This window comes from Lygodium microphyllum, chromosome 6 (assembly GCF_053477565.2).
Source record: "Lygodium microphyllum isolate KBCC chromosome 6, Lygodium_microphyllum_v1.1.10, whole genome shotgun sequence".
NCBI classification, from domain to species: domain Eukaryota; kingdom Viridiplantae; phylum Streptophyta; class Polypodiopsida; order Schizaeales; family Lygodiaceae; genus Lygodium; species Lygodium microphyllum.
This window is the reverse complement of record NC_141140.1, coordinates 11,747,778-11,759,495: the sequence shown is the minus strand read 5'-3', so window position 1 is coordinate 11,759,495 and position 11,718 is coordinate 11,747,778. Positions and strand designations below refer to the sequence as shown.

General features: G+C 41.9%; 1 protein-coding gene across 1 annotated transcript; it reads left to right on the top strand.

Annotated features, from left to right (window-relative positions):
• Nucleotides 1-7,199: 7,199 nt before the first annotated feature.
• On the top strand, nucleotides 7,200-11,344 carry LOC148034310 (uncharacterized). Its single transcript, XM_087679260.1, has 4 exons — nucleotides 7,200-9,808; nucleotides 9,919-10,043; nucleotides 10,151-10,609; nucleotides 10,703-11,344. The coding sequence occupies exons 1-4, from the start codon at nucleotides 7,305-7,307 to the stop codon at nucleotides 11,044-11,046; spliced, it is 3,432 nt and encodes a 1,143-aa protein (XP_087535386.1). The 5' UTR covers nucleotides 7,200-7,304; the 3' UTR covers nucleotides 11,047-11,344.
• Nucleotides 11,345-11,718: the final 374 nt, after the last annotated feature.

The following is an 11,718-nucleotide window of genomic DNA, read 5'->3' as shown; positions in this document are numbered from 1 at the left end:
CCTACTCCGTTCTATGTGCATCTCTCGAGTACTGAACTTACAAACCATTTATGGATGGAGTAATACTAGCTTGAATGCATTATTGAAGTATGTATCATTTGATATTAATTTATAAATGCTTCTAGACAATATTCGCAGTTTGTTAACTCTATTTGCACAATATATGCAGGTTATTGTCACAAATGCTTTCAAATGGAAATAAATTACCAACTAGAAGGGAGCAAGTAAGGCATTTCTTGACATCTCTTGGAGGTCTCGATTACATTAAAATCCATGCATGTGTCAATGATTGCATCTTGTTTCGTGGGGATCATGCATCTGCACGACAGTGTCTTATTTGTGGTGAACCAAGATACAACCAGGAGATGAAATCAATGGATATGCCTTGTAAGGTTTTGCGACATTTTCCTATTATTCCACATATTCAACTTATGTTTAAGTGTGAATCTATTGCGAGACTCATGTCATGGCATGCTAGTCACCATTCAAGTGATGAAAGGTGGAGAATTCCTTCAGACACACCAGCTTGGCAACACGTAGACAATTTGTGGTCTACTTTCAAAGAAGAGCCCAAAAATTTGAGTTTTGGTCTAGGATTAGATAGAATAAATCCATTTGGTATCAAAAGCACCTCATATAGTGTATGGCTACTGGTATTGGTGAACTATAATATCCCTCCGTCCATGGCAATAACAAAAGGACATATAATGTTGTCCCTTTTGATTCCTGGAAAACACAAAGTAAAAAACATGGACGTTTACTTAGATTCTTTGATCGAGGAGCTAGAAATGCTATGGAGAGGTTTTGAGGTACAAGATGTGAGTGCATCATTGTCCTCTAGAGATTTCACTTTAAAGGGCATGTTGTTGTGGACCATGCATGACTTTCCAAGCTATGGAGAGTGTTCAGGTAGTTGCATACTCTATTTTATTCATTCTTACCCTTAATCAAATATATGTCATCATTAGCCTACTTGTTTTTACAGGTTTAAATACATCAAGATATCATACATGTTTAATTGTTTGTCCCTCTTTGGTTTCTTCTAGACCGATACACTTGAAGAAGGTTATCTATGACAATCATCATCGTTTTCTTCCTATTGACCACCCCAAATATGCACCCCCCACTAATGGAGCAACTCCACAATCTCTGACCATTCAAGATTGGAAGGACACTTGGACACAAGCCAATGATCATTCTCCACTCGGCATGAGTCGATAACTAGTTTACTTCTTCTGTTTGTATTTAAAGTACACTCCATTATGAGAACAAGAAATAATATATTGTTTGTGTCTTAGATTCTCTATATTTTTTCGTCTCCCATATTGGACCGAACTCAAGATCAATCACCTATTGGACCCCATGAATATATTCAAGAATGTTGCCTCTACATTATGGGATCACTTAGTTGGGGCTTGTGATTCTGTCAATGTAAGAGAGGATTTACGCAGCATTGGACGTATGAGACGAGCTTGGCCATGCATCAGACCCAGAGGAAAGATCGAGTTACCGGGTGCACCTTGGATGTTGTCGAAGACCGAAGAAAAGATGGTGAAGCAGCAGATATGTAGCTTTCGAACTTACACAGGATAAATAAGATGCCTCAAGGGAGCCTTCATAAAGAAAAAGAAAATAGGTGTTGAGAAACTATCCGGTTTAAAGTCTCACAATTGGCACAAAATGATTCAGGTAAGGATTTTCATAACCATAAATATATTAATTAGTGGAGTAACTATGTAAACTAATTAACAATGTATGAATATTTACATACATTTCATCCTTCCTACTAGCATATCCCATTGTGTTTCGAAGTATGTGCGTGATATCATTTACAAGATGGATGAGCTCATGAGGTATGTATACTTTATACTTATTTTTTAGTTTACATATTACCTACATCACATAGTAAACCTACTTGAATTTATGGACAAAACTAATCATCGTTCTCAATTGCATGTTGGTAGATTTATGAGTTTGAAGGAAATTGATCCAAATACGTTGCAAGAGGCTCAAGTATTGTCCATTGAGGTGGTTTGTTTGGTGGAGGAAACTTTTCCTCGCTTCATTTTGACTACTCAAGTACACTTACTCATACATCTGATTGATGAGATCGCAATTTGTGGGGTAGTTCATGCAAGGTGGATGATTTTTCTAGAGCACTTTATGAAAACCCTAAAAGATTTTGTAAGGAAAAATGCATGGCCCGAGGGAAGCATGGCTGAGGGTTGGTTAGTGCAATCATCCCTTGTACAAATCTTTGAATATCTTACTAAAGTGGACCTCTCTTTACCACGACTATGGAAAGATGATGAAGATTTGAGGATGACCTCTATAATACCTCAAGAAAAAGGAAGTATCAAAGTGCTAATGAAAGAGAAACTTCGTAAGTTAAATGTATTTTGTGTGCTTAACAGCGAAGTAATGAGCAAATGGGTGACACTATATAAAGAGGCAAGGGCAAAAAGAATAAGCGAAAGGCAAGCATTTCGTGCTAGACATGGACGTAATGTCCTATATCCAGAACATTTAAGTGCGCTTCCATGTCATATTGATATAGATTGGCTACATGAAGAAATGGAGAAGATGGAAAAAGAGGAGGCGATGGATATATCACAAGAGGAGTGGAAATACGCACGAGGTTGCTTATCAAAGGTGAGACATACTTATAATTAAATTATCTTTAGTTATATATGATATAATAATTTCACATGTTTCATCTTTAACTAAATCATTAATATGATCTCAACAATGTACTACTAGTGCACATTGTTCAATGCTATTTGGTGTGAAGGCAAACATTTTCAAACTCAACGTATAGATGATAAGAGAAATACCCAGGATTGTGGTATCCTTGCAAACTTCTAGGATACCAGTGGCACCATGGAAGGTTATTGTGGCTTGATCCAAGATATTTTGAAGCTTGAACTTAGGCGATCTTTTATATATATGTACTAGATGTGAAGTGGTTTAAAAAAGTAGTAACAACGGGTGAGCATTGCACAATTAGACGTCATCCAAGTGGTTTTCTAGTGATTGACTCTACAAAATTTCACTAAGACAAGAATGACACATTCGTACTACCTCAACAATGTGAGCAGGTATATTAGAAGCTATTTATTTTTTTATATATTACTTCTTGATACATTCTCAAAATACAATAAATATCTAAGTTGTTTCCTTTTTGTTTTTTAAATGCAGGTTGTGTATCACCCAATGGTAAACAATAACCGATGGTGGCACGTCATCCCCATATCTAATCGTTTAAAACCAATATATGGCAATGCTACCAACATAGAGATAGTTGATGACAATCCAACAATCAATGATGATACAATCAATGATGATGAACATGATGATGCCATGATCGATGATATAAATGATGCAGTGCAAGATGATCCCCGCGAGGATGTTCAAGGAAGCGCAAAAGAGGATAACAATATGATTGCAGATGATGATGAAGAAATTGAGCATAGCAATACATCTAACAGTGGGATAGACTTATTTGTTTCATTGCCTATCGGTAACATAGACCTAGAGGTAGATAGTCTAGCAAGGGTTGATCTCATTGAAGATGAGATTGATCATTCATTGTAGCATATATAATTAGCTTTCAATGATTGGATGTATATTTGTAATACTCAGAAAGAAGTAAAGTTGGTAATGTATTCAAAAAAATACTAGTTGTTAAGATATTTGGTCATATTTAGGGACTTTATGAGAAATGAAAAATATGTGTATTTATTTTCGTATCTATAGGCGCGTTTAAAAACGCGGGTATATAGACGTGTTCTATATACTAGCGCGAATAGATGCGCTGATACACACGCTGATAAACACGCCCACTATTTCGCGTGTACAATGCGCATCTATAGGGCCTTTCTTTTATAGTGATGATGCGTTCTCTCAGGTTTGTGTTTTCTAAAGACGACCAATTATCAGAGCTAAAATCCCATGACTGGCATAAGATATGTCAGGTTTGTACTATGAATGGATTGTAAATTGGCGTGTACATTTTGCTGTTTGGAGTGTAGTTATTGTTCATAATGCTTTCTCATTTGTGGCAGTTTGTACTACGGATTGCGATTGCAGGATGTCTTACTCCAGAATACGTAGGGCCATTTACAAGTTGTCGACTTTAGTGCAATGGATCTCACAGAAGGAGATTAAGACGTCCTCTATTGAATCTGCAAGGCAAGGAGTAGTGGAGATGGTCTATTTCTTTGAGAAATACCTGCCTACCAGCATGCTCACGATATAAATCCACCTTCTTGTGCATCTTGTAGATGAAGTGGAGATTGTTGGACTTGTACATACGCGATGGATGTTCTTCTTGGATCGCTTCATGAAACCCCTGAAAGGCTTTGTGCGACAACGAGCTCGGCTAGAAGATAGCATGGCTGAAGGTTGGTTAGTGTCTGAGGTGCTAGTGCATATTTCACAATGGCTGCCAACGGTGGATCCAGACAACAATATGCTATGGTCGCTGAAGGACGATGATAGACTGACCGGAGATGTGGTGGTTGGAAATGGGGTAGAAAAAAGAATGGATGCTGCAATGGAGGAGAAGGTGAATTGGTTTTGTATGTTGCACCATGCATCTATGGAGACGTGGCTCACCAGGTACCAGCAAGCTAGGCAAGATCGAGAGGAACTGCAATCTGAATTTCGACATAGTACGTGCCATCGAGCGATTCGATATCACGAGGGCATGGAAGAGATGTCGCGGTTCATGTCAACGCGATGGTTGCATGGAGCTTTGACCGCAGCATCTCGCAAAGGGGCGAAGGTCTCAACCGGGGAGTGGGAATTCTCGAGGGGATATAGTCCAAAGGTAATATAGGCCCTCAAACTATCTACCCATTGCACCAATATTTCCCTAAATATAATATTATTCTAGTTAGGAAATCTAACTCAAAAGGAATTATAACAACAAATAAACATTAAAGAATGTATCTTGGTACTACACTAATTAATGCATCATCTATCTAGGTAATGAGAGTCAATCAAAATCGCTTACATGTGGTTTAAGTAATAGGTAACTACTATTAGCTGCCTATCCTTAGAGTCATTTTACCTAGGCATTATGTATGCTTATTGCAAGCTATATATGGAAGCACAACACTTAATCTTTTGTACTTCCCATACTCTTCTTTTCTATGCACCCTATGTTCTACCTGACTTTGGCACCACCCAACTACCTTAACACAAGTTGCATATCACCTTTGGGAGCAAAGCTCTAATCTAAAACAATTCTCTTAAGCAACAGAAAACAACAAATATATGCAATACACACTAATGATTCATAAAGGTAAAATTTTATATGGGTTAAAGGGGATAGTAACTAGAAGGGGACATTGACACCTGTAACCCAAGTCTACCTATTGGTTATTGCTAATCTATGGTCTTGGTTGGCTTGTAAGTACTAGTCCACTTCCTTATCCATATCCCAATGTGCTTTTGAGGGATCCACAATCATTGTAATTGTGTTTATTTACTGTTAATACAAAAAGTCTCTTCTAGACATATGGCCTTTACCAAAACTTCCACGAACTACCCTCTTTTGAATTTCAACTTACTTGTGGTTAGATGCTAATAACATTAGGATGAATATTTGACCATGTTTAAAGTTGAAATATGCAAAACTAATGTCTTTTGGTAACACTTACACACACACACACACACACATGAAGGGAAGAGGGGCTTCAGCCACTTGACTAAAGGGAGAGAGGAAACACACTCTGCCCTTAAAGTTCGGTTCAATCCATCTTTTAGCATTGATATTCGATCTCTCTGTCTTGATTCTTGCCAGGGTTTAACATAGCCATTGTTTCTATTATAACTAACATTTTTTTTTTGTAGTGTGCCATTTTAAGGCATTATAGTGGGCCAATATGGTGATTTACATTGGTAGGAAACATTCATGGTTGGCTGGTATGGTGCTTCAAAGAGGCATGTAGCATCCATGGTATTTCTTTTCTATGTTAGCCGAATAATTAAGAATGCCACGAGTAGGGCCTAATTAACTATGAATTAGATAAGGTACGATTGTCTTTGTTGCACAGGGCAAAAAGAGAGAAAATGGGTTGTAATCAAAATAGCATTGTTACACTTCATTGAACACAACAACTAACATAAGGGTTTTTGTGGAAACTAAACTATAGGAATCCTTTTTAGCAAGTAACTAAATGGCTTGACAAACCTTAACACCTCTAGCAAAGCTTTGACGGTGTAGGTGCACACACACACACACAAACTCTCTCTCTCTCTCTCTCTCTCTCTCTCTCTCTCTTAGCTATAGGAAAATCCACTAGACATGTTTATCAAAAGTGCCATCGCCGCTGCCATTAGATCAAAGCCATCACTTCCATAGTCAAGGTAGTTGCGAGTACTAGGGAGACTTGCCACCAACTCCATTTAATCTTGTCTCCATTGTCTTCTTCTTTACGCGCACACTCACTCACTCTATCTTTGTGTCTCTCTTCCTTTGTCACAAAAAAACAAAACATCTCTCTCTCTCTCATCAGAATCACTCTCTTTCTCTCTCTCTCTCCATTTTTTGATAGGTATGTTAGATGTTTTGAGAGAGAGAGAGAGAGAGAGATTTCCATACCTGTCTTTGCAGTGCACAAAATTGAGGATATTCTTTTTCCCACAATATATAACTTTGTCACAAACTAAAATAGTAAGCCTATCATCCAAGACGACTTACTTTGTATACTAGAATTTCAACATCTCTTTGACTTTCATTCTCCTAGCTTGTGCATGCAATTGAACACTATCGTCCTCGTCTGAAATAGCAATAACAATAAGCATTCGCAGAAGAAGGCTACTCTCTAGTTCACGAAAGTCATTGACACTGACTCGAATAGCCATAAGCATTTGCAAAAGAAGAGTCGACACTAATCGAGTAATGTGAGTCATATTTTTGTGCTCAAAATGGCGGCCTTTCAAAGTTGCGCGAGTTGTGCTGCTCGTAGACAAAAGGACTTTTCTGTATGATCGATTGCATTTTTAATAAGCATTCACGGAAGAACTTTGGCTCCTCACGGCAGGCAAGTTCAAAGTCCCGACGTCATGTGACATATTTTTGTGCTGATCGCATATGAATTTTGAACCTCTTGACGTCAACTTCAAAGTCAACGGTTGTCCCGACTCCCCAGGACAACCAGCTCATATCACATTGAACCTCTTTCCTCTGGCAGCATGCCTGGCACTAGGTTGTTTTGTCGTTGATGATGGCGCACCTGATAAGGCCTGTTTAAATGGAGGTTGCCCATGAATCATGACACGCTAGCTGCGGATGAATGGCGGAGCTGCACTGCTACTGCAGATCTTGGTTGGCAGCGTTGTTTGATCTCATGAATGTCATAGCGTTAGGGTTGTTATTACTGTCATGTGGCAGTAATATTCCTCCTGATGCAGCTCCTGCCGCCGCCGCCGCCGCTGCTTCACATGAGCGAGACTTGCAGCGGGCGCGAGGCCTGCAGGCGGCGCAGGACAACATGACGTTGCTTGAGGTACTGCGGGACTTCAAGCAGTCTATCACTGATGACCCCCTGCACGTGCTGGACTCCTGGAACTTTGCTGCCATTGGTTACAACACCAACAATGGCAGTGGAGGCATCACGAACGCCAGCTCTAGTGCACTCCCTTGCAAGTATAACTGGACGGGCCTGCAGTGCAACGCTGCGAGGGAGCTGGTGGGCTTGAGCCTCAGCAATAAGTCGCTCGGAGGCTCCATCACACCTTCCCTGCGCTTCCTCCCACCCTCTGTCACCTCCCTGGACCTCTCCCTCAACAACTTGTCCTTCAGTACCATGAGCAGCCGTGGCGGCGGTGCCAGCTTCCCCTCCATTTTCCCCCCATCCCTCTCTTCTCTCAACCTCAGCCACAACTCCCTCTACGGCCCTCTATCCCTTTATGATATCGACACAAGCAACAGTAGTACTACCTGCAATTACAGTAGCAGTTGTTATAGCAGCAACTTGCTCTCCTCCCTTCAATACCTCTCCCTCGAAAACAATGGCTTCTATGGCCCTCTCTCCCTGCCGCCCGCTTGTCTCCCTCGCCTCCGCACTCTCTCCCTCTCCAGCAACTCCCTAACTGGCCCCTTGCCTTCCTCCCTCTCCTCCTGCTCCCAGTTGGAATATCTCGATGTCTCTTTCAATGTCCTCGACGGGACGTTGGGTGCACTTCCCACATGGAGCAACCTTTCCTCCCTGACTTACCTTGATGTTGGCAACAACACCGGCCTCCATGGCTCCATTCCTTCCTCCTTGGGCAACTGCACCAACCTGCAGTATCTTGACCTCTCCTACACTTCCCTCTCTGGCTCTATACCTGCCTCGTTGCCCCTTGGATGTCGCAACCTCACTTCTCTCAAGATCTTGTATACATACATCATGAGTGGGCCAATCCCCCGCGAGTTTGGGCTCCTGCCAAACCTCAGCGTGTTGTGGCTGGAAGGCAACAATTTCAGTGGGAGAATCCTTGACGTGGTACTGAATTGTAGCCAGTTGACCATACTTGATATATTCGGCAATAGATTTGAGGGGAGTTTTGTGGAGGATTTTGGTGCAAGGCTACCCAAATTGGTGAAGTTGATAGTGATGATGAATTCGTTTAGTGGCCCCATTCCTGCATCGCTCTCAAACTGCTCAGGCCTTACGAATCTCGAGCTGGGCTTCAATAGCATGTCCGGCCATGTCCCTGGAGTCGTCCTAGGCCAATGTGTGCAAATCCAAAGGCTTGATCTGCAGCAAAGCAACTTCACAGGCAGCATCCCTGCACAAATTGGGAACCTCACAAGGATGCCCTTCCTCATCCTCAACAATAATAAATTCACAGGCAGCTTGCCCCAGGAGCTTGGCCGCCTTGCATCGCTCGAAGGGGTCACATTCCAGGACAATCTCTTCTCGGGGCGCATCCCTACCCAACTCTTCAATTGCTCTAGGCTTCTCCACTTGCTCCTTCAGAACAACCACCTACAAGGCCCCATCCCTTCCTCCATTTCTCAAACCCCAAACCTTGAGCTCCTCTATGCAGACAACAACATGCTTACAGGCAGCCTACCGGATGGCCTCTCAAATTGCACACAGATGCAGAACTTCACTCTAAGCCACAATTTGCTTACTGGAGTTATCCCAGATTTCTTAGTAGCTATAAGCTCCTTTCTAACATTTGATCTGTCCTACAACCGATTTTACGGCTCTCTACCTATTGGATTTGGGCGCATGAAGCAACTTGTGACTTTAGATCTGTCGAACAATAAGCTTTCTGGCCCGATCCCTAGCGATCTCGGCGATTGCGTGGCCCTGTCCACTATCAACCTTGCCGGGAATACTATACAAGGAAGCATCCCCCAATCGATTGGAACCTCCCTGCAAAGCCTAGTGGTACTAAACTTGTCACATAACGCCATCGCTGGAAGCATTCCTTCCGCGCTGGGCCGCCTTGCCTATCTACGAGAGTTGGACTTGTCGTTCAATAACCTGACGGGCGAGATCCCGTCATCATTGGCCACCAGCCAATCGCTGACGTTCTTGAACCTGTCATACAATAACCTTCAAGGAATTGTTCCGGAAGGAGGGGCTCTCAACAACGTATCTGGCTTGTTGGGAAATCCAGGACTTTGTGGCAGCATCTTGAACAGACCTTGTCCAAGTACTCACGCCGGTAACGATAGTGGAGCTAACTTGAAGGTGGGACTAGCCGTTGGAGGAGCGTTTGCCTTCATCCTCATGGTACTAGCTATATTACTCATTCTCTGGAGAAAGTATATCCGGAAGGCATCCTCCATGTCTTTAAGGTAATGTAATCATTGCACCTGTGCATCTCATTAATGTTAATATATTATACATGATGTTGCATCCGACTTTCCTCGCTTCCCAACATGTTGTATATTCTGTTGACACCCAGTGAACCATCGGACAAATTATTGAGGCTAAAACTTGAAGATATCCAACGAGCTACAGACGACTTCAAGGGGAAGAACATCATCGGCAAGGGTGGTTCCAGTTTAGTGTACAAGGGTGTGATGCCCAGTAAGTATTCATGACTCTGCAAGCTAAAATATTGCCTTGCCGACATGATATGTTTCAATGGCCCTGAATGTTTACAGAACATTAATGAACCTTCTCTCCTGAATTAGATGGGCAGGTCTTGGCTTTCAAGAAGTTCACTCTTGAGACCAGTGCCACTCGTTCGTTCTTTCGAGAGGTGCACTCCCTTCGCTCAGTCAGGCATCGAAATCTAATCAAGGTCTTGGGCTATTGTTCCAACCATATAGACGCCCCCATTCTCATACTGGAATACATGGAGAATGGAAATCTAGATGACCTGTTACACAACACTGCCGATGGTAGAGCATGCAGTCTTACTTGGGAGTTTCGGCGACGTGTAGTACTGGATATAGTACAAGGCTTGCTTTACCTGCATAACGATTGCCCCGGATCGCCCATCATTCATTGCGATATCAAACCCAAAAACATCCTGTTTGACAATCGCATGGTCGTCCGTATCTCCGACTTTGGCCTCGCCACAGCTTTTGCGGAAGAGTGGTTCAGCAGCACACAAAATGTGCATGGCACGTTCGGATACATGGCTCCTGGTATGGAAGAGCGCGCCCTTGTGTCATTGACTTTACGTGTTATCAGTCGCTGATATGTTTACATGTTGTGACTTTTGTATGTACGCGGGGCAGAATGCGCCAGCAATGGTGGAGTAACCCCAAAATGTGACGTGTATAGCTTGGGGATCCTTGCGCTAGAGATGATGTGCGGTAAGAGGCCCACCGATACGTTCTTCCAAGAAGGCACAACAATTGTCACATGGGTCAAGGCACAAATTGATGCCGGTCACTTGGTCCACACTTTAGATGATACGTTGCGTGCAGAATATGTTGAGGAGATGCAAGCCTTGATCACTCTAGCAATGCAATGCGTGGAAGAGAATCCAAGAGATCGCCCCACTATACAACAATTCCTTGCAAGAATGTGCAGTGACGAAGAGAATCCAAGGAAACCAGGTCTGGCAGAATTATTGTAGGTTGCATCAAAACCGGCTTCCTCTAAGCTATCTATATTTTATGTAGTACAAGGGGTCTAGGTTTGTTTGGTGAATAAGTTCACATGTGTAATTACCTTTTATTACACATTGATGTCAAAAGATATAGAAAATTGAAACACCCAAATCTGCCGAAATAAAGCATGTGTATGCATAAGGGAGATCCAAATCTCTATTGGCTCCCTTCTCTCCAAACCAACATATCCACGAATCATGAAGCCAAGTTAGTTATGCCCTTTACAATATGACTTCAACTTGGTTATGTCCTCTCTCTCTCTCTCTCTCTCTCTCTCTATATATATATATATATATATAGGTAAGGTGCATGGCTTGGCACACAAGTGAGAGTAGGTGATTATAAGTGAGTGCTATTCTTAGGGGATTTAGTATATGTAACTCCTCTATAGCACATGTGTTCAATGCCTATTTAAAAATACCCTTATCAATGCATTTTTAAAAAAATAAAAAGTTCCCTTTTTCTATTGAATCTCCAAGTAACCCCTTTATGTGACACCTTTCTATATGTTTTAAAAAGTGTAAAAATGATATTTTAAAAATCTGCTCTTTTGAACCCATGTAATATGCTTACCTATTTATAAGTGATCCATCTCCAGCCCCCACCCCCCCCCCCCCCTCCCTCCATCATGGCCCCGC